The following is a 19,289-nucleotide window of genomic DNA, read 5'->3' as shown; positions in this document are numbered from 1 at the left end:
AATCCCCCGTGGAGACAAAAAGGTTACCGTAGCCACGGGGGGTTAGGAAACAGAGTGCCAAACCCCATGCCCCGAAATCCCCCAGGGCCCCATTGAGGGGACGACCGACCCCCTCACGGACACAACCTTGTTGTTTCACGTTGTTTAGGGGGGTAAAACCCCTCCATTTAATACCGAAGTGGTGTCAATCGACTCCTTTTGACGAGCACTATCACTCCGTGCCATCAGCGGTCCTGTTCTGATACTTCGGTCACGGGATCCTATCCATGGAAATCCCCTCGACCCAGCCCACACCGCGCTCAACTCTCTGCCGCGTGACGAATGGACAATGTGCATCGGCAGACTTGTTAGACGTGATTTCATGCGCACCAGCGCTTCATAGCCCAGCTGTGTCAGTGCGCATGCGTTGCAACGATACAAGACGTGCCTTGTACGCTGCGGGCTGTGCAGCTGTGCTACGGCAGGTTGTGATGACCAGGGTTGATGCGTAAGAGAGGACGAGAGCGTAACCGAGCAGAAGGTAAGGGCAGGGCGCTGGTAAGGGCGCTTTGAACCTGCGACATAGCTGTACCAGGTACATGAATGGGATGTATGGCTGGCCCCCCTCGGCGCTCGCCCTCAGGCCCCGTTGGCACCAGGCCGGGTAGGGTTTCGCTAGGGCGCGGCCAGGGGCCCTGGGCGCGACACAAATACTTTGCTAGCGTAAGACCTGTGACTTTTTTGCTCGCGGGATGTTGCAAAGCAGCTTAATGAGAAAAGAAGCTGCGAGTCACTTGCGTAGCGTTGCGTCGACTGTTGGCCATGTATGAGGCTTGCAGTATTGCGCGCAGGAACGGGCCCACGCGGCGTCCGCAGGGGGGCCGGCGCTGCTAACGTGCCGTGCCGCGCCAATGCCAGAATGGCGTTGAACGGGCGCAGAGGTGCTGGTTTCAGCTCTCAGCCCGCCCGCTTGCCGGCCTCCATTTAGTTCGGGGCTTGGACGTGAATGTCGCTTCAAACGCGATCCCGGCTCGCTGGGCGCGTCCGTGCTGTACAGGAGCGATGGCGGCGGCAGTGGGGGGAGCAGGAGGATGGGAAGCAGGGCGAGGGGGAGGAGGGGGAGCAGGAGGAGGGGGAGCAGGAGGAGGGGAGAGGAGGGGAGCCAAGGGCCCATTGGGGGCCCACACACCGGAAGAGCAAGGCAGGCAGTGCAATATGCTCGCAGACACACCCAGTTGTTACGCATAAAACCAGCCATCCTATAGCGGACGCGAACGATTACAGCGACAACATAGTCAATTGTTGAGCTAGGTTGCACTGGCTAGGTTGCTGGCTTTGCGGTCCTGTCGCAAATTCCTATGCTTGTGTATGTGCTTAGTTAAACAACTGCTCGCCCCACGCTGAGAGGTTGCTTCGAGGCGCACGCATTGCCCTCTGGCCAGAGTTTGGACGACCCCAGTGACGCAGAATGGCGCGCACGAAGCAGACTTCAAGGCAATACATGAAGGTGCGGCAGCTCACAGGCGCGGAGATGCCTTTGCAGCGTCAGACCTGCTCAGGCCCAAACGCAAATTGTCAGCGCCCCGATTTGCGTTTGCTTGTGTTTTGGGGGAACTTGCAGTCACCCCCAGGCGTGGGCATCAAGAAGAAGGCTGCAAAGGTCCTTAAGGCGCAGACAGCGGTTGGGCAGCGCACTCCCACCAGGGCCACTGCCGCGGGCATCAAGCCCGAGCGTGTTGAGACGGGACGTCTGGGGCCCAAGTCTCCGCCGCGCAAGTCTCCGGCACGCCGTGGTCCGCCGCCCTTGCGTGGTCGGGGTGTCACGCTGGGAGTTGCGCGCAAGAAGCCTGCCGCGGTGCCTCCACCAAAGCCCAAGCGTCGCGTTCGCCGCGGCACTGTTGCGCTGCGGTAGGTACGGTGTCACGCAGCAGGAGCGGTGCGCGGCATTTGCTTGGTGGCGTCGGCTTCACAGGCATGGTTTATCGATGTCCGCATCATAGTTTGTGTCGAAGGGTGGCGACGGAAGTCTCTGGCCCTACTGTACTTGCGCGCCCGTTGCCCGGTTTGCAGGGAGATTCGCAAGTACCAGAAGACAACGGAGCTGCTCATCCGCCGCGCCCCCTTCCAGCGGCTGGTTCGCGAGGTGTGTCATGGCGCATTGCGGGTGAATAAATGAAGCTGCGCGCTGGTCATAAGTGGATGGAAAACGCACGTGACAGGAAGCGTCACATGTGCACCGCGCCGCAGCACTTACGGCCACCTTATATGGTCCTTTCTTATGGTCCGTGGCATAAAGCGCATGTCCTTATGACTTGTGTTCACGTCCGCAGATTGCAAACAAGGGCGCTCCCGGCGGCCAGGCGGAGTTCCGGTGGCGGGCGGATGCGCTGGAGGCCCTGCAGGAGGCGGCAGAGGCCCACCTCGTGAGTTGCACAGGGCCCCGCAACGCTGCGCAGAAATATGAGGGGCTTCATGAAAGGGTGGCTTGTGGTGCAGTGCTCTGTCGGGGAGTTGCTGCGCTCGGAGAAGCAGTGCACCGTGATTGTTATATACATGGACGCCCGCTGTGTGCCGCTTGTACCCCTGCCGCAGATTGCCATGCTGGAGGACTCCAACCTGTGCGCCATCCACGCCAAGCGCGTGACCATCATGTAAGCACGGGAATTAGCTGACTCTCAGGTGATTGCGGCGCCTTTGCCAGCCGGCACGAGGACATGGTTATACCCGGGGGTTCCGGGCTGTCCACGCTTGTGGTCATAACCTTAAATGCGACTCCAGTACTGCCATGCAGTGTACTGTGGCCACAGTAGCATGCACCCGACATGACAACCACAAATCACGACATCCCCGCGCGCAACCCGACAGGCCCAAGGACATGCAGCTGGCGAAGCGGCTGCGCCGCGAGGACGAGGCGTCCTCGTGATGGCGCAGCACCCTTCGACCCGTGGTTAGTGATGCCAGACGGGCGTGGATGGTGGATGCCGCTGCTGTGTGAGGTGAGCCGATGAGCGGAAGGTTATGTGAGCTAACCTTGCGTTCCAAGTCACTCCGTCGCTGCCATGTGCTTCGGATGCACGCTACCTCACAGCGTACGTGCTCATGGCTCGGGCGTAATGGCTGGGCGTGGTCCCGGACCCGGGTGACCCCGGTGGTTTCTTTTCCTGGTTCTTTCAAGGTGGCTGGGTTGATAACGACCCGGGATCAGCCCTTTTCCTGCCATAAGGCAGCCACCTCCTTGTTAGTTCAGTTCTGGGGGACATGATTTGCGTTTAGTTTCTTAGAGCATCGTCAATAAAACGATTGATTGGGTTCGGCGAGGTGCTCGTGTACACTATAGGTGACATACATTCCGCGTCATGCAGCCTTCGGTAGAAGTAAGACAGGTGTACCAGTACAAGCGAATGGTAGGCTGCGGCGGCCGTGTCTTGGGCCCAGGTCAGGGATAGACCCACAAGTGTAACAATCCATTGAAGCGAATCTGTACCGTACAGGCGAAGTGTGCGCTCTGGGTTCGTCGCGTTTCTCCGCACGTCCATGCATACAGGTCCTGAGGCATTGGACTAATTGGACTGTGCTCCGCCCACAGCATGCTCGTTCAGCCAGAGCAAAAGCGATGTCAGGACTGTTGCTGAGAGAGGTGCGGTGCGGCGGAGCCCCAAGAGTGATGCCTCCCCGATGGATGGTACACTGGTAGCAGCGGCCTGCAACCACTGCACGCCAGCGGGGAATCAGCGGACGCAGACGAGAGCCTCGCCATGTTGCGAGCACACTAGCACTTAGCAATACGCGGCCCTTGGCTAAAGGCAGAGCTGGACAAGCTACGAAAGGACATTAGCGAAGTACGGTAGTGATGCGGGAGTCGGACGACGGGGTGGTAAGCCGTGGTGGTAGGCTCACTGGACAGATTCTCAAAGTAGTGCCGCACCATCGCGTTCTGGAACAGCTTACAGTGTCTCACGTCTGACGACAAGCTGTGGAACACAAGCCTGCCTGGCTACAAGGCCGGGGAGCGTATCCACGCCCAATCTGCCCTGCGCAGGAGCGTGCGTAGCAGACGCATTGGACTTGTGGGCGTACCCCTATCGTCAGGGTGCAAAATCACCCATCTACCCCTCGGCGCAAGCTCACGTCAACTTAGTGCACTCCAGCGCCCACATCAATGCCATCATGGTCATCGGTTACAGTCCAGGTCCAACATAACATAACAAGAGTCAAGACCAAAGCGCTCAGCCCCTGTAGGCGCCCTGCACTAACCCGAAAAACAAGTCAGTTCGCCACGCCTGCCTAATTCCACATCGACACCCACACGTTGGTTTGCTAGTGTACAATGCAATGCCAAGGATTGCCAGCAATGTTCAGTTAGAAATCAGTAACCGTCGTAGGCCCCGCCTTCAAACGCAAAAGCAGCGGCCACCCAGATGTCAAAGTAAGTAAGAGCAATGTAATATGGTCAGACAGTCGGATGTCAGCCCCAATTCCGCATGGCGCTTACTCGTCGTCCCCGCCAGCCGTCGTGGGTGCGGTCGCGGTCTTTGGCCGCTTCTTGGCCTCCGACGCCTCGCGTGCGCTCTCTCTCCGCTCGCGCTTTGTCCCCTTGTACTTGCTGAGGCCCAGCGTGTCCATGTTCTGCTTGGGCATGTAGATGCGGCCCACCTTGCCGTCCAGGTTGTCGGATGACACGTTCTTTTGCTGCGTACAAGAAACGAGCAGCGGGCAGGGGAAGCGTGTGGATGTGAGCAAGGGCAGGGTGGTTGGGTCCGCTGTGGGTATGACTGGGGTGGCTAGTGTATGCGGGGAAACATGGGGCGTAGGAGTTTGCATGTGCAAGTGTCAGCTCAAGCGCTCAGTCGTATCAGCAAATTAAGTTCAACGAGTCCTTTGCGGGACCCTCAAACAAGAGGTGTCAGAAATGTTTGGCTGCAATCCTCATCGCGCAAAAGTTGGAATGTGCATCGTGCTCCAATATTTCGCAACAAGCCCCTGGCCCTCGCGCATCCAACCCGGATGCCCACCCTTGTCCACCCCTGCCCCTTTCATCTACAGCTCTCACCTTCTTCTTGCCGGTGCGAGCGACCTTCATTGCCTCAGCCACCATGTCGCTGGGCGGCAGCCGGTATCGCCGCACGCTGAGCCCCATCGTGGGCCCCATCTCCGTCAGCGCCACGCGCGGGATGCGCGTCCCGCTCTTCTTGAAGCGGATTGAGTACTGCCGCAACTGCAGCCGCGCGTCGTCCAGGGCCACTGCACACGCACACACACACATGAGGGAAAGCTGTCAGCGCGGCGCACATAGCATAATATGGTGCGATGCGCGTACAACTCCTGAACATTCATGCCGAGCCCCGCCCTCTCGCATCGGGTCCCCTTGCCCCGCCGCCCCCGCCGCAATCGCTCCTCACTCCGCCTTCAAGCCTGTCGCCGCCGCCACCGCGCCTACTCACCCGCCATGATGACACGGTCAATGCCCGCCAGGTTGATCTTGTCCACCTGTTCGCCGCGGAACAGGTCCAGCAGCAGCGACTTGGCCAGCGCCAGGGCCGGCACGCTCTCAAACTTCTCGCCCATGAAGATGATCAGCGGCTGCGCAGCGGCGGTTTACGGCAAGGAGGTTAGGGGAAGGCACGCCAAGCCCATGCGCGTGCGTGCCACTAGCCCGGCATCGCACAAAGCCACATCCTGCCTCTGCGTCTCCGCTTTCCCCACGCTACCACCCACCGCCCACCGTTGCCACAAGCCACTGTTTCCCTTGTTCCTCCCCTGCTTCTCACCTTGTTGCCCATCTGCGCGCCTGTGCCCGCCGCCCCGAAGTCCTTGATGGCCTTGAACTCCTCCACCCCCAGCTCCAGCGCGTCGTACAGGTGGAAGTCAAACATGCGGCCAATGACCAGGTTGTGCGGCCGCTTCTTGCTGTGGCTGCCCATGACAAACATCGGGCAGTTGTTGCGGTTGCAGTAGAACTCCAGGCTTGTCTCGCCACCCGGCTCAAAGGGCCGCACGTTCTCGTTTTTCCGAGAGAAGCGCGCCGCCTCTAACTGCACAGGCGTGAACAATTGAGGTTGCGAGAGGGAGTTTTAGCCACTGCTTTTATGAAAAGGGAGATAAGGCACGGGGTGTAGGGGAGTGCGCGGGATATACAGGGGCGTGAGGCACGGGCGTGCTCAATATGGGCTGCAAGCACTGATGTGACGGTAAGTGTACAGTGTGTCCGACCCCCACCCCGCTAGCAGTTCAGAGCCAACACATAACTCTTGGAGCCCTTCCGAGTCTGGCTCACGGGCCTTCGCCACAACGTTGGCCCCTTGTCAACCCCGGCGGCCCCACGCGACGCCGTCGGCGACGGCAAGCACAGCGCTCACCCGCTTCAGTTGGTACAGGTCCGTGATCACATCTTTGATGACCTGACTGGTCTGGTTGCCGTAAAGGAAGAGACACCGCTTTGCATCCTCAATCTGCAAGGGAATGAAAAAGGGAGAAGTGACTGCGTGGCGCGGGGGCGGTGCCGGCGGGGAACCGTCGCAAGACACCGTGCGGCAGCGCAACGACACACGGAGGTCCCGACAGCAGAGGGATTGGGCTTGCGCTTGCACCACGGCCGAAATGCTTGATGAATTGATGTTACGCGGGGTCGGTATGCAATAGCAAGCGGCAGCCGCGCCCGGCCGCCGCCGCCCCCAGCATGCGTGTGCAAAACCCCGGTTATGCGTTGGCGCTCAGTCGTATCAGCAAATTAAGTTCAACGAGTCCCTTGCGGTACCCTCAAACAAGAGGTGTCAGAAATGTTTGGCTGCAATCCTCATCGCGCCTTGCGTGCAAAATGCTATTGGTGCCTTAGGTGGCTTTTTGTTATTAAGAGGCAATACTCACCGCTTTAGGTGCTCTGGCCTCCAGGAAGCGCCTCCCTCTCCGCGTCTTCGGCGCAACAAGTTTCGTTTGCCCTGGCACGAGAGGAGTGGCGTCCACCCCGTCCATGGTTGTTACAGATGCAATGTGAGATAAATGTTTATACCGTAGAGAAGCAGACACGCGCTGGAGAGCATTGATAAGGCCTGGAACTTGCAATGGGCCGATGCTGTGAGAGTCTCAAGTTTTTGCAGTATGGAGTGCATCCTGCAATTGGCAGTTTATTTTATTTCAATTCTACTGCGACTGCTGCGCGCGCTCATCCGGTGCACCTACTAAACCTTCTCGCCATGCCCATCCATAGTGCCCTGCGCTGCACGTCTGGGCTCTTTGCTAGCCAGCACTCAGCGGCTCGGCGTCGGCCGAACTCAGCTCCACTGACATCAGCTACTGCGTGCCGCAACTCTTGTGCACCACGTGTATTGGCCACCCAACGGGCTGAGGCGGTGCGGACGCGCAGCAGCAGCACCACCGCCACCGGCACTGGGCCCACGCCAGGCATTGCTGACGCCGACGCCATGCCGGACACGGAACTAGAGCTGGCCGCTCAGCGTGTGCGGCAGCTGGAGGCGGAAGCGATGGAGATGCATGACCAAGCGCAGCGCTTTAACAAGGAGGGCCGCTTCGCAGAGGCACAGGCGGCCTACGCAGCCATGCACAAGCTGGAGGACGAGGCGTCTGCGCTGGCAGCCAAGGTCGGCTGCGTGGCGTGTGTGCTGGGAGACGACGTCGCACAACAGGTGAGGCAGAGGTGGCTTGTGGACAAGGACGCGAGCACAGCTGGTTGCCAGTTGCTGCAGTCGCGGGGTTGGCGTGCCATGGCGCGGGTCTTGCGAGGCGGGGCGTGAGGTTGTGCAATCTGAAGCAGCCTGCCGCTGTACCGCTGGTAGCACTCTTAGAATGGCTTAACTCTCCAACCAAGTGCTGCCCCCGCGCAACCATCGACACGCGTACAGGACGCGGAGCCCTCGCTATGCAACCTAGACCCAGACACACTACTGGCCTACCAATGCCTGCACCCCGCGCTTCCCTGGCAGCACCACCACCAAGAGCAGCAACAGCAATCCGCGGCACTGCTGCAGAGCCGCGCTGTGTCGGCGGTGGTGGGCTCCTCGCTGGCGGACGCCGCAGCCATGGGCGTGCACTGGGTGGGTGCACTGGGCAAGCGGCTCCTGGCTATAGCTAGCCGTGGGGCGACATGGATGCCTGTCAAAAAGTACAATTGATGTCCCCCGCTTGTGTTCGCACCTTATTATCCTTGTCATGCCGCAAACAGCTTTCTAGTCTGAGATGTCCAGCACATCAAGTGCTTCTTGCTGGTGGTACTGCTGCATGCAGGTGTACGACCTGGGTATAATGGATCAGTACGAGGCGGAGCGGCGGGCAGCAGCTGGCGAGGCGTCCATGTCGGGTGTGGGGCACAGCGGACATCCCTTCACGTACGGGTGTGAGTTCATGGAGCCGCCCCGCAGCCCCTTCTACGCTTACGCTTCAGGCCGCAACTCGCCATACGGTGCGCAACACGTAAACTGACAAGGGGCGCTGCACTGGGATGCCGTGATGTTGGTGCAAGTGCACCTTGCTTGAACACACTGCGAACGCTGCTGCATCACTCTACAGCCTACATCTCTTCCCTGTTGGCACATTGCAGGCGAGCAGACGCTCGTGCTGCTGCGCAGCCTTGCTGAGAGCGGCGGGCTGGAGTGCGGACACTACGCCGACACTTTCGAGGCCACCTTTGGGCCCGGCAGCGGCTTTGACGGCTACCGGGATGTCTCCACCAAGGTAGGCAGCTTCATGCTGTCTGCACTTCAAATCGCATTCGTATACTGTTGTTGGCTTCAATACGCGGTACACGACCAAGCAACTACCAACTGTGTGCCCTTGCCGTCCTCACAGGGCTTCCTGCGCAACTACGCACGCGCCATGCCGCCGCCGTTGTCGGGCGCCAACGACGCGCAGGCCAACGCCATTGCCCGCCTTGCACCGCTGGTGGCGGCCTTTGGTCTGGGGATGCAGTCGCCTGGGGGTGGTGAGGACGACGAGCAGCCGGCTGGGCTGCTGAAGTGTGTGGAGCTAGCCACGCGCGTCACGCAGAACACGGTGCGCTACCGTCGCCTTGCCGTCACCTGCAAGGTACCGGTACCTGCTTTTTCCATACCATTCATGTTTGCTTGATGCTGCTTTGCTCACGGGCATCGCCCCCTCTCCACAGGCCGCGGCTGTGGCGTGGGCATGTGCGGGCGCGCGTGTGCTGGAGCTGGTGCTGGGCGGCTGGCGGGCGGAGGCGGCAGTGCGCGAGGTGGTCGCTGACCTGCGCTCCCCGCAAGGTTAGTCCTGGCAGCAGCCTTCAGTGGGCCACCCCCTGCCTCTCCTCGCACGCGCCAGGCCAAGCGCCCATGTTTGCATTGATGTAACGTACTTGCCACTGCGTTAGCCTGAGAAGTTGTAGATCTGATGTACTGCCCCTTGGGCGCACCTGAAAACCGTGCAGGACTGTTGGTGCCCTACTGCGGCCCTCTGGCTGCTGAGCTGGCAGACCACCTGGCCAAGGTGCACGAGCTGCGCGGCGTGCCCGTGCCCGAGGCCACCGCGGCGCTGGGGCGCAACTGCCACATGCCCAACGCGCTGCAAACGCCGCTGCAGGTAGTCATGCACGTTGAGCACCTGGTCGAGCAGCAGCGGCAGCAGGAGGCGGGCGTGGCAGGCAATGCAGGGGAGGCGAAGGGGGGTGCGAGCGCGGCGCGGGCGGGAGCGCAGCTGCCCGCGGAGGCTTATGTGTGGGGTGTGCGGCTGGCGGTGCGCGAGGGCGGCTGCTGCGCCAGCCGCGCGGCGTATGTGGGTGCGTGCCTGGGGGCCATGGTGGCGGGGGCGGAAGAGGGCGTTGGCGCGGGGGCGTTGCCGGCTGACTGGTTGGCTAAGTACACGAGCGCGGCGCAAGCGCAGGCATGGGCTGAGCTAGTGGTGGCAGCGCGGTCAGGGTGATGGTAGGAAGCAGAGTGGTGCCTGAGCGAGGGTAGCATCGGAGCATCATTCAGCTCTTGCATGCAAGCGGGTCGCCACATTAGGGCCGCCGTGACTGCGAATGCTGCTATCCTGTGTGGACGTGATGCGTGAGGCTGTGACTCTCCCGAGTTTCCTCCCTGACAAGATATGTGGTTCCCCTTGCATGGGAATCCGGTTGCCTGGGCCAAGTGGCTGACTCAACGGGATTTCCTGCGGATGTGCTGCCGGGTTAAACATATAGATTGCAGACTGACCAGCCAGCCCTTAACCTTGGCGTTATTTGCACCCGCATTCAGCCGGGCGCATCGTCGCAATACATGCGTCAGGCATTCACCACCTGCGCTTGAGCACCTTCTTCATCGACGCTTCAGTCCAAACCGACGCCTGGCCCTGTGACTACTCGTCAGCGCAAGTAGTTCTCATGAAACGCTGTCCCGAGCTTTCCCCACGCCCTCCCATGCACGTGCACCCAATATCTACCTAATTAGATATCTCGAATGCCGAGGCCCGCATCCCTTCTTCCTCAGTCCGTGACCATTGTCCAGAAGTCCGAGGCTCCTGCCCTCCTCGCACACGGCCGCGCCCTTTCCCTTTCAAACACACACGTGCCCCACAATCTCGCTCTGAGCTTCTTAACATTGTTCACCCATGCGTCAACACGCAGTTGACGGGGTCTGCTATAGCCTTCACCCACAAACGCAGAGGCGGCTGCACTCAGCAGCCCCGCAAGTACCGTGAACGCCTTGTCCAGAGCACAAAAGCGAAAGCCCTATCCTAAATTAAGTTATGGACACGCGTTCCTGGCCGTCAGGCCCGGTAAACTCCCGCAGTCATGGTTGGGACCTCAATCTTCAGTGCGCCGCATGCCACACCTACCAATGCTCCCGTGCCTCTCCTGCTGTATGCCGTGAGCAACGGCTGCCTCTGTTGACAACATGTGTCCCGCATCCGCTCTTCTTGTCGCCGCTGCTGTGCCACACGCTGAGCCGCTTAGATGCGCACATAGTGCCCCAGGATGAAGGACAGGATGGCTGCGAGCAGCACGTACACCAGCGTGAGCGCGCTCGAGGGCTTCGCCGCCGGCTTGACGGCACCGCCCACGGGCACCTTGGCGCCCGACAGCTGAATGGTGTCCAGCTGCCGCCGCAGATCGTCCCGCTCGCGCTGCAGCCGCTCCACCTGTCCTTTGAGCTGCTGGTTCTCCGAGGTGGCGGCAGTGAGGCTGTCCAGCGTTGTGCGCAGGCGGACATCCGTGGTGCTGTCCCCGGCAACAGAGGGGACCTCAGACACGGAGGTGGCAGCAGCCGTAGGCGCCGCCGACCGCGCCACAGCCTCGTCGTCCGCCTCGTTGGCCTCCGGCACCGGCGAGGGGGGCGCTGCGGGGCCCTCAATGGTGACACGGAGTCGGTACTCCTTCAGGTCCTTGCGCACGTCCTTGTTGAACGTGTCCTTTTCAATCTGTTCGGTCTCCCCAAGCACGGTGGTCTGTACCATGAACTTGTCCTTGCAGTTTGCGAACTCGGGGGCGTACTCCTTCTGGGCCTGCACCATCGAGGAACGTCCACGCAGTTAACGCAACAGCACGCGCATATTCACGCATGCACTTGTAACCTTGCGCGAAAGGCACTTCTGCAGACATGGCGCTTATGCTGGGGACGGCCCCAGAGGGCGCCAGGCACGTTAGCGCGCGACTTGTCCGATGGACCGACCGCGAAGGCGCCTAACGCCCGGCCCCTAGCCCGACATACCTGCATAATGACCTGCACGCTCTGGTTTGACCGCGGCTCCACAACGCCAGAGCTAGGGCGGACAACATACTTCTTTGGCGCGGTCGTCTTGATCTTGAAGGCTACGCGCTGTCCATTGGGGTTGTTGACGGTGATGGTAGCTAGGAGCTGCTTGTTGAGCTGAAAGCGGAAGCGGAGGTCGCTGGGCGACACCTCCACCCCGCCAGCAAAGTTTTCAGACATCTCGGCAAGTAAAATGAATTGAGCCTAGTGATGACGTGCAAGCCCCTAATGCTACGTAGCAGCAACAGTTGCAGTCAGAGGCTGGGGATGATCGCTTCTAAATGTTTGAATCTCAGACTGGGCAAAAGACTGGGCTCGATTAGAAGTGGTCGATGTATGACAATGGTTTCCTGTGGGGTGGGGTTTGTCTGCACGCGCAGCGGCCTAATCACGAATCAAGTGCCGATGCCACCTTCGGCACGCCTCAACCCCGGAACCGCCGAACCGTACCGCCCGGATTCCTCGCCAGCGCCCTATGCTTACTAGAAGGCGGCTGCAACACCACATGTCAACTAGCACATAGCTGATACAAGGACAGCTGCAGCAGCAATAGCAGCTCAATAGCCTGAACGCCAATGGCTCTGTCAGCTGGGCGGCCTGAACCTGCTGGCGCTGGCGCTGCACCGCGCGGCTGACAACACCGGCAGGCTGGCGGAGCTGGGCGACAGTGGCAGGGGGTCGGCAGGGGGGCGGCAGCAGCAACAGGGTCCAGGGTTCAGCCAGTCAGGGTTCAAGGGCTCTGTTACAGTGTTGCCCCGCACGCCGCAGGAGGAGAGCGCAGCGCCGCCCAAGAAGCGGTGCAAGCGCGCAGGCTGAGGAGCCGGCTGGTGTCTAGGTAGCGGTCCGCGGTGGGGCTGGCAGGGCATGCGTAGCGGCATGACAAGTAGTGCGGCTGTTGACAACTGTGCTGCGTCTGGCTGCGGTTGGCTCTGCTGTGGCATCGCGACTGCTAGATAGGCACCTGGTTTGGCCATGTGCCTGTGGAAATCGACCCCGGCTATGTCCGGGCGATGAGGATAGCCGGGCGATGAGGTTGTTCGGCCTCAGACTGTGGAGGGGCTCAGCCCCTTTTCCCGTGACCGGGGAACACTTGTCATTTGCAGGGTTTTACGAGGCACGAGGCAAAGAAGGGGGTGGACCAGGCATGTTCGCGCCCATGATACACAGATCGCTGCTGCCTTGTGTAAGGAGAGTCGTGTATGTGTGTTGCCATGAGCTCCAACTCCGTTACATTGTGCTGGCGCGCGCCGCGCCTCTCACAACATAAGAGGCACCGAGAGCGGCCACTAAGCCCTTGCACCGCGCCGTGAACCACGCGCATTCTGGCATCAGCCACGCACAAGCAAAGCCAGGGCCTGATAGTGATACGCGTATAGCCCTAGCAGTAGAACACGTACCGTATACCTCCGATCGCCCGTAGGGGGCTCCATGCACTCGAGTGTTTCCTACCGTACGGCCTCACAGGGTCCAACTCTAGCGGTGCTCCAGGCCGCTTGACTACGCGAGCGCCATGCTGCCACGCCCGCGTCACCCAGGCCCCTAGCCCATGCACTAGGGGACAATCTACAGCATGCAACCATCCACTCCGCTACAAGTCAAGAGCTTGGCGTAACCGGTGCTTGGGTGCCGAACCACAGGTGCGCGCCAGGCGTGCACCACAACCGGCAAAGTACGGACGTACGGTAGGCGCCCCTAGCCAAAGCCATCATGAGCTAGTGCGCTCGGACCCAGTTGTACACTGCCCTGCAGCAGCCTGGCAATGCCCATTCAGCAATCAACATTCAGCGCCACAGCATGAGGATCCTCCAGGGTCGCAAACTATCATGACCTGGCCCCCCTTAACCACATCTCGCATCCCCCCCCTCGCCTTATCCTCCTCCTCAGCAGCAGCGCCAGCTCAAAACACCGCGCCCGCCAGCGACGCCGCCAGCAGCGGCTCCAGCGCGCCCGCCAGCCCGCTCAGCTGGTCCTGCACGCCCAGCTCCTCCGCCAGCCGGTCGCGCAGCACCCCCAGCGCCTTGTCAACTGCGGGGGCGGTGCCCACCACGCCGCTGTAGGTGTCCAGCAGCCGGTGCGCCACGCCCGCCAGCAGCCGAGTGTACCTGGGCGGTGGGGTGGGGTGGGGCAGGACAGCAGAAGGCAAGGAATGGGGGTTGTTAGCAAGCGGCTGAGGATGAGACGTCGAGGGGTTGAAAACGAACGGAAGGCTATCAGATGCGGCTGTGGATGTACGTGGCTAGTCCGCCTGCCGTGTCCAAGCAGCGCGCAAGTTCCTTTTTCGCAGCCCGCGCCGCCAGGCCACGTCCCACCGCCCGCACTCCCCAGACGTCCACCGCCCACGCCTACCTGGGCTCTGCGATGTACTTGACCAGGTGCCGCAGCAGCGGCAGCAGCCCCTCCGCGTCCCGCCCGCCCAGCGCGCCCGCCAGTCCGCCGCGCGCCGCCAGCTCCTCCAGCACACTGGCCACCACCTCAGGCTGCCGGGTGGACAGCGCCGCGTCCAGAGACTCGCGGTACCTGACGCAGGAAGACAGGGGGGGGTGAAGGCGCACGCGTTAGTTACGGTAGATCGTAGCAAAAGCCGCATTCCATGACGACGCCAGTCTGTCTCGCACTGGGCAAAGTCGCCATCATGCCCAGGAAGCAACGCCCACAACCCTTTCACTCCAAACGCTCGCTCCGACCACAGCACCCGCCAGCGCCACGGCCGCCAGCTCCTCCCTCCCTCTGAAGCGCCATGCCCACACTGCCCAGCCCACCAACTCACCTGAACTGCCTCAGCATGCGGTCGTACGCCTGCAGCCGCACCTGCCGCTGCCGCACCACCCGGTAGTCGGAGGCGGCGGCGCGGCTGTTCTGGCCGCGGATGAAGTAGCGGTAGTTGGCGGCCGTCAGGCGCGGAGCCCGCCTGCGTCAGCGTGCGCAGATGGAGCGACACGAGCAAAGGTGCTTAAAAGGAAGTTGGAGGTACATTATGGTAGCCAAATGCTTGGGGCCAAGACGATGTCAGGTGATACTACTGTACTGCCTTGCCTGGGCTTTGCGACCTGCCTGCACCATGCAACCCAACGGCACTCACCGTTGCCGCTGCTCCGGCGCGCCCAGCCCGGCTCCCACGCCTGCCCGCTTGGGCCGCGCGTGTTTCCGCACGCTCAGGTTGCCGTCCGCCATGCCCACCGCCATCAGTCGGCAGTCGGGTGACAGGCCCAGGCTCATGACGGGCGCCGGGTACTTGGAGGCGTGCGTCACACGGAACGAGTCCAGCTCGAAGATCTAAGGCGACGTGTGGAATGTTGGGATGGCAATTAAGGAGGGCAGCATGTGCGTGCATGAAGTACCACAGTCTAGTAGCGGGTGGTCCATGCCAGTCCCCAACCTGCTATCAACCTGCCTGTCACAGCAACCCAAGCGCCCTCACCGTGCCTTCGTCCCAACCACTCCCACACCAATGCGTGCATCCCTCCTTCAGCATTCACTGCCCTTCCGACCATTTGCACACTCCGCACGCCCACACTCATTCACGCGCCCACCTTGACGTGTCCGTCCAGGGAGCCCGCAAGCATGCGCGGCGCCGCCGCTGAGTCCGGCCCCGCCAGCGGGCTGAGGCGCACGCACGTGACGGTCTTCTGGAAGTTGTCCAGCCGCTTCAGCAGCCGCCCGCCGCCGCCGCCCAGCAGGTCCCACACACACAGGTAGTTGCCGCCCGCCGTCACCGCCATGGAGCCTGAGGGGGTCGTGGCGGTAACGATGGTAGAAGGTCCAAATAATAGATGAGTATAACGGTCAGCGTGGCAGGCATGGGCACACAACATAGGCCGGGAGGGCCGGATTATGTGCACGCTACGGCTCTGCTAAGCACGCGTTCATGCGTGCAGGTGATAGCCTGCCCCGGCTCCATTGTTCACGCCTCTCAGCCAAGGTTCGGCCCAATCGGCTCAGCACACCCGTATCCGGCCCTGGCCACGTCCGCTGTAACGTCTCTCGCACTTGCCCTGGCTGACTCGGTCTGTCAGCTTGCCCTCCACCGTCTTTCCCTAGCCAGTCAGTCTGCCGCTGTTTTCCCTGTTCTGCCGTGCTTCCCATCCACTAACTTTCTGGTTCCCCTACCAGCATGGTCAACGGCAATGACCGTGACCGTGCTCCCGCCTACCCCGCCCCCCTCCTCCCCTAAACTCCCCTCATCTCCCTCATCTCCTCACCCGAGGGGAAGAACGCCACGTCCTCCACCGGCGCGCCGTGCTCCAGACTCAGCACCGCGCTGCCGCCCGCCCGCACGTCCCACAGCTTCACTGTGTGGTCGTAGCTGCCCGTCAGCCACGTGTCGTGACTGGCGGGGCTGGCCGCCGCCGCCCGCACATAGTCGCGGTGCCCATCAAGCCGCAGCACCTGGCTGCCGGCGCTCACGTCCCACCAGCGCACCGTCACGTCGTCACTGCCCGACAGCACGTGCAGCTTGTCGGCGCCGAAGCGGGCCACGCGCGTGGCGCGCTTGTGCAGTTTGAACTGGCGAAGCACGGAGCGGCTGTTGGCGTCAAACACCTGAAGGGGCAGGGGAAGTGGGAAAAGGGAGGCCAGAGTGTGAACCGCAGGGTGGGCAGGGAGGTATGTCGACCACTCGGCAACAGGACCTTCAGCCAGTGCAGCCTGCCCTCGCCCAACACCACGTCCGGGGCATCTGCAAGCAGCATATTCCCTACCGCTCGCCTCCTTGCTACCAGTGTTCCGGAACGCCCGAGCGGGATCCACGCCAGTGCACCCACACGCACCTACCCTCACACCCCTTGACCGCATACCCCTCCCGCCGCATCCTCAACCCCCACCCACCCGCATCTACCTAAGCCCAAGCCCAACCGGTTGCGTCCCTCATCCCATCACCCCCCCCCGCCCTTCGACCACCACACCACCGCCATCACCACCACCACCACCACCACCAATCCAGTACCACCACCACCACCACCACCACCACCACCACCACCACCACCACCACCACCACCACCACCACCACCACCACCACCACCACCACCACCACCACCACCACCACCACCACCACCACCACCACCACCACCACCACCACCACCACCACCACCACCACCGGTCCAGCACCCCCCCCCACACACACACCACCACCACCATCACCACCAGTCTAGCATCACCAGCCCCTATCTCAGGCCCTCTCAGCTCCATCCCACCTGCACCACGCCGTCCTGCCCGCCCGCACACACGAGGCGGCCATCGCTCCGGAAGCAGCCGCTGTAGGCGATGTCCTTGAAGCGGCTGATGGTGCGGCCCACCACCGCGGGCGCAAGGCCATTGTATATAATAACCTAAGGTGTACGAGGGAGTGGAGGAGCGGGCGCAATGGAAGGCAAGGGGAGGGGGTCAGGGCGGGGGAGGGGGTCAGGGCGGCCGTCGCAAGCGAGCCCGGCGGCAGGGTTCCGGCTGGCGGTGTGAGGCACCCGTCGGCTGTTGCCCGCTTTCTACCCGCTCTGTCTAGCCCCCACCATCCACCGCCACCCTCCAGCCAAGCTCCTGCGCCAGTAAGGCGTCACTGCCAGCTGCGGCGCCGCAGCGCACTCACTCGTGTCGACGCGGTGACGGCCAGGTTATAGGGGTACTGTTGGCAGAAGTCGATGTGCGTGACGCCGCCAAACTGCAAAACCACCACCGGTGTATCATCGGCGCATTGCAATAGCATTCGCGAGTTATAGGGCTCGGAGCAACATTCGGCACGGCGGCGGGGCGGCTGTTTTCCGGCATGAATCCAGCTTTACATACCTGTTTCGCTATAATTGGTGCCTTAAACTGCCGCCAGTATTTCCCCTCGGCGGTCTCCCTGAGCTCGCGTGGCGCATACTGGCGCACTTGCAGCTTCTGGTATTCTGCTGGCTCGTACTCCATTATAACAGGTCACAAACTGAAAGATGGCAAATTGGCGCGGAGGCTGAGAACCGCCCGCCGGCCGGCAAATTCACTCAGTGCATCTTTTGCCGCGACGCTATTTTCCCCCGCGTATCAACGTTGCAAGTATATCAGCCTAAAGTTCAGTGCACTTCGTTTGCAGTGGCTTTACGTTCAGGAAGGAGAAGCGTCAATAGACTTATGCGGTTGTCCTATCTGCGCGCATGATTTGGCCTGCTTGGTAGATTTAAGGTACTGTATGTAGAATGTAGAAGTAGCTCTCTCACGACCTTGAATCTGTGACACTGAGTTTTACTCATGTCCGGCTCATGTCATGGGCGTGCGGCCATAACCCACGATGGAGCTGCCCCTCGTGTCCCCCCCTCCCCCCGTAAACGTGTGATGGGGACCCGACACGACAGTTACATATGTCAAAGCGCTCATGCAGGCGCAATACCGCCCCTGTATACGGCGCACGGGTGCAGTTGGGCCCAACCGAGTGCGCGATGTCCTTGTCAGCACCACATCGTAGCATGTCAGCCAATCGAGGCCCGTTACCCTTGTCACCACTGTGTTCGCAACAAGCCTATCACGAAATTCCTCGAGTCATAGTCCAGTAAATTTGGTCTAGGTCATGGTCGACCAGCAGCGCGCTGAGCCAGCACCATGCGCACACAGCCTTGCCCGGCGCTCACGCTGGCTGCCATCGACCTCCCAGGCGGCGCCGCTTAGTATCGGAGGATGACCCATACTGCGTGGATGATGCCTGCAGACAGTAGCAGTGGACAGTGGTAAGCAGGGAGCCTGTCGTAACTGTCAAGGGCACGTGTGCGCCACGTACGCGTGCATATGCATCCCTTCGTACTCCCGATCCGCAACTTGCCATCCATGCGACCCCGCTCCACCCCACCCCCCATCGGCCCAGACCCGTCCCCCATCCCCGTCTTCATCACCATCCCCCGATCTCCACCCCAAATAATTCTCATCCGGTCCAGCGCCGGCTGCTCTCGCAAGCAAGCATCAGCTGGAAACATGCAAACCTGCACAAGCCCACCTGGGATGCTTGCCACCCTGCCCCGTGCCCTGTTCCATCGCACCCACCTGGGATGTAGCCGAGCAGCGTGAGCAGCACGTTGAGCCAGAAGGTCTTGTTTAGGCTCTCCGTTTCGGTAAGGACACCCAGCGGTGGCAGCAGGATGGCCAGAACAAACTTGCCAATGTCTGAGGCGTGAAGCAACGTGCAGCAGGGCAAGGGCGGTGTCAGAGCAGGTGGGAAAGAGGAAGCAGATCATGCAGCTCGTCCGAAGTTAGCAAGGGTCATGGACGTGGCGCTGGTGCGCAGAGAAGGTTCTAAGGCAGGGCAGGGGGAAGGGGTGCTTTGAAGCCCCTTTCGTGATTTCAGGTCAGGCGCGGAGCACCCTTGGTGCGTGCGCTATAAAGTAAGCTGGTACGTGCTCAGCCCTGGCTCAGCGCTTCTGCACTCTGCTGGATGCGCGCAGGCTGCGCTGCAAGCTACCCTCTGCAAGCCGCTGCTACCCACCTCCCCACGTTAGAGCCATCGTGCGCTAAGACACGGCTAAGACGACGGCAAGCCGCAGGCCGAGCGACAAGTTCCGCGAGGGTCTGGAGAAAGCTTGCGTGTGCAGCAAGTTGTGGCAGGGGCTCTGGCGGATACAGTGGGCTCTAGTTGGTCTTAAGTATGTGAGGTGGCTGTGC

The 19,289-nt window shown here is 61.4% G+C and overlaps 6 protein-coding genes across 6 annotated transcripts; 2 read left to right on the top strand and 4 right to left on the bottom strand.

Moving 5' to 3' along the window:
* The first annotated feature begins 1,220 nt into the window (after positions 1-1,220).
* CHLRE_03g197050v5 (uncharacterized protein) lies at positions 1,221-3,451 on the top strand. The gene is made up of 6 exons (XM_043061264.1): positions 1,221-1,486; positions 1,601-1,887; positions 2,050-2,122; positions 2,310-2,402; positions 2,572-2,630; positions 2,845-3,451. The coding sequence occupies exons 1-6, from the start codon at positions 1,448-1,450 to the stop codon at positions 2,900-2,902; spliced, it is 609 nt and encodes a 202-aa protein (XP_042926393.1). The 5' UTR covers positions 1,221-1,447; the 3' UTR covers positions 2,903-3,451.
* Positions 3,452-3,911: 460 nt separating this feature from the next.
* Positions 3,912-7,023, bottom strand: CHLRE_03g197000v5 (uncharacterized protein). The gene is made up of 6 exons (XM_043061263.1): positions 6,844-7,023; positions 6,336-6,428; positions 5,748-6,011; positions 5,421-5,559; positions 5,030-5,220; positions 3,912-4,668 (listed from the first exon to the last, which is right to left on the bottom strand). The coding sequence occupies exons 1-6, from the start codon at positions 6,946-6,948 to the stop codon at positions 4,468-4,470; spliced, it is 993 nt and encodes a 330-aa protein (XP_042926392.1). The 5' UTR covers positions 6,949-7,023; the 3' UTR covers positions 3,912-4,467.
* Positions 7,024-7,123: 100 nt separating this feature from the next.
* CHLRE_03g196950v5 (uncharacterized protein) lies at positions 7,124-10,099 on the top strand. Its single transcript, XM_043061262.1, has 7 exons — positions 7,124-7,619; positions 7,836-8,027; positions 8,218-8,392; positions 8,531-8,664; positions 8,779-8,982; positions 9,095-9,209; positions 9,374-10,099. Exons 1-7 carry the CDS (start codon positions 7,398-7,400, stop codon positions 9,862-9,864), a joined length of 1,533 nt encoding a protein of 510 aa, XP_042926391.1. The 5' UTR covers positions 7,124-7,397; the 3' UTR covers positions 9,865-10,099.
* Positions 10,100-10,101: 2 nt separating this feature from the next.
* CHLRE_03g196900v5 (uncharacterized protein) lies at positions 10,102-12,003 on the bottom strand. Its single transcript, XM_001693086.2, has 2 exons — positions 11,634-12,003; positions 10,102-11,427 (listed from the first exon to the last, which is right to left on the bottom strand). The coding sequence occupies exons 1-2, from the start codon at positions 11,853-11,855 to the stop codon at positions 10,876-10,878; spliced, it is 774 nt and encodes a 257-aa protein (XP_001693138.1). The 5' UTR covers positions 11,856-12,003; the 3' UTR covers positions 10,102-10,875.
* Positions 12,004-12,881: 878 nt separating this feature from the next.
* Positions 12,882-17,863, bottom strand: CHLRE_03g196850v5 (uncharacterized protein). Its single transcript, XM_043061261.1, has 9 exons — positions 17,451-17,863; positions 17,254-17,325; positions 16,865-16,999; positions 15,875-16,214; positions 15,206-15,399; positions 14,755-14,948; positions 14,443-14,583; positions 14,022-14,192; positions 12,882-13,777 (listed from the first exon to the last, which is right to left on the bottom strand). Exons 1-9 carry the CDS (start codon positions 17,571-17,573, stop codon positions 13,573-13,575), a joined length of 1,575 nt encoding a protein of 524 aa, XP_042926390.1. The 5' UTR covers positions 17,574-17,863; the 3' UTR covers positions 12,882-13,572.
* Positions 17,864-17,983: 120 nt separating this feature from the next.
* On the bottom strand, positions 17,984-19,263 carry CHLRE_03g196800v5 (uncharacterized protein). The gene is made up of 3 exons (XM_001693084.3): positions 19,114-19,263; positions 18,675-18,794; positions 17,984-18,339 (listed from the first exon to the last, which is right to left on the bottom strand). Exons 1-3 carry the CDS (start codon positions 19,130-19,132, stop codon positions 18,302-18,304), a joined length of 177 nt encoding a protein of 58 aa, XP_001693136.1. The 5' UTR covers positions 19,133-19,263; the 3' UTR covers positions 17,984-18,301.
* Positions 19,264-19,289: the final 26 nt, after the last annotated feature.

The sequence above is a fragment of the Chlamydomonas reinhardtii genome, chromosome 3 (assembly GCF_000002595.2).
Source record: "Chlamydomonas reinhardtii strain CC-503 cw92 mt+ chromosome 3, whole genome shotgun sequence".
Classification (NCBI taxonomy): domain Eukaryota; kingdom Viridiplantae; phylum Chlorophyta; class Chlorophyceae; order Chlamydomonadales; family Chlamydomonadaceae; genus Chlamydomonas; species Chlamydomonas reinhardtii.
Note: the sequence above shows the minus strand (reverse complement) of the source record. Positions and strands in the feature narration are given on the sequence as shown.

Bases quoted from the DNA above. Each gene is read 5' to 3' on its own strand.
- CHLRE_03g197050v5 (XM_043061264.1), top strand. From the start codon at position 1,448: ATGGCGCGCACGAAGCAGACTTCAAGGCAATACATGAAG. The intron at 1,487-1,600 runs GTGCGGCAGCTC...GGGAACTTGCAG, and splicing joins CTTCAAGGCAATACATGAAG to TCACCCCCAGGCGTGGGCAT. The intron at 1,888-2,049 runs GTAGGTACGGTG...CCCGGTTTGCAG, and splicing joins CGCGGCACTGTTGCGCTGCG to GGAGATTCGCAAGTACCAGA.
- CHLRE_03g196850v5 (XM_043061261.1), bottom strand. From the start codon at position 17,573: ATGGAGTACGAGCCAGCAGAATACCAGAAGCTGCAAGTGCGCCAGTAT. The intron at 17,326-17,450 runs GTATGTAAAGCT...GTGGTTTTGCAG, and splicing joins CACCAATTATAGCGAAACAG to TTTGGCGGCGTCACGCACAT. The intron at 17,000-17,253 runs GTGAGTGCGCTG...CGTACACCTTAG, and splicing joins CCGTCACCGCGTCGACACGA to GTTATTATATACAATGGCCT.
- CHLRE_03g196900v5 (XM_001693086.2), bottom strand. From the start codon at position 11,855: ATGTCTGAAAACTTTGCTGGCGGGGTGGAGGTGTCGCCCAGCGACCTC. The intron at 11,428-11,633 runs GTATGTCGGGCT...TCGATGGTGCAG, and splicing joins GCGTGCAGGTCATTATGCAG to GCCCAGAAGGAGTACGCCCC.
- CHLRE_03g196950v5 (XM_043061262.1), top strand. From the start codon at position 7,398: ATGCCGGACACGGAACTAGAGCTGGCCGCTCAGCGTGTGCGGCAGCTG. The intron at 7,620-7,835 runs GTGAGGCAGAGG...ACACGCGTACAG, and splicing joins GAGACGACGTCGCACAACAG to GACGCGGAGCCCTCGCTATG. The intron at 8,028-8,217 runs GTGGGTGCACTG...TGCTGCATGCAG, and splicing joins CAGCCATGGGCGTGCACTGG to GTGTACGACCTGGGTATAAT.
- CHLRE_03g196800v5 (XM_001693084.3), bottom strand. The intron at 18,340-18,674 runs GTGGGTGCGATG...TACTGTCTGCAG, and splicing joins GCTGCTCGGCTACATCCCAG to GCATCATCCACGCAGTATGG.
- CHLRE_03g197000v5 (XM_043061263.1), bottom strand. From the start codon at position 6,948: ATGGACGGGGTGGACGCCACTCCTCTCGTGCCAGGGCAAACGAAACTT. The intron at 6,429-6,843 runs GTGAGTATTGCC...ATTCCCTTGCAG, and splicing joins AGGCCAGAGCACCTAAAGCG to ATTGAGGATGCAAAGCGGTG. The intron at 4,669-5,029 runs GTGAGAGCTGTA...TCTTGTACGCAG, and splicing joins CTCGCACCGGCAAGAAGAAG to CAAAAGAACGTGTCATCCGA.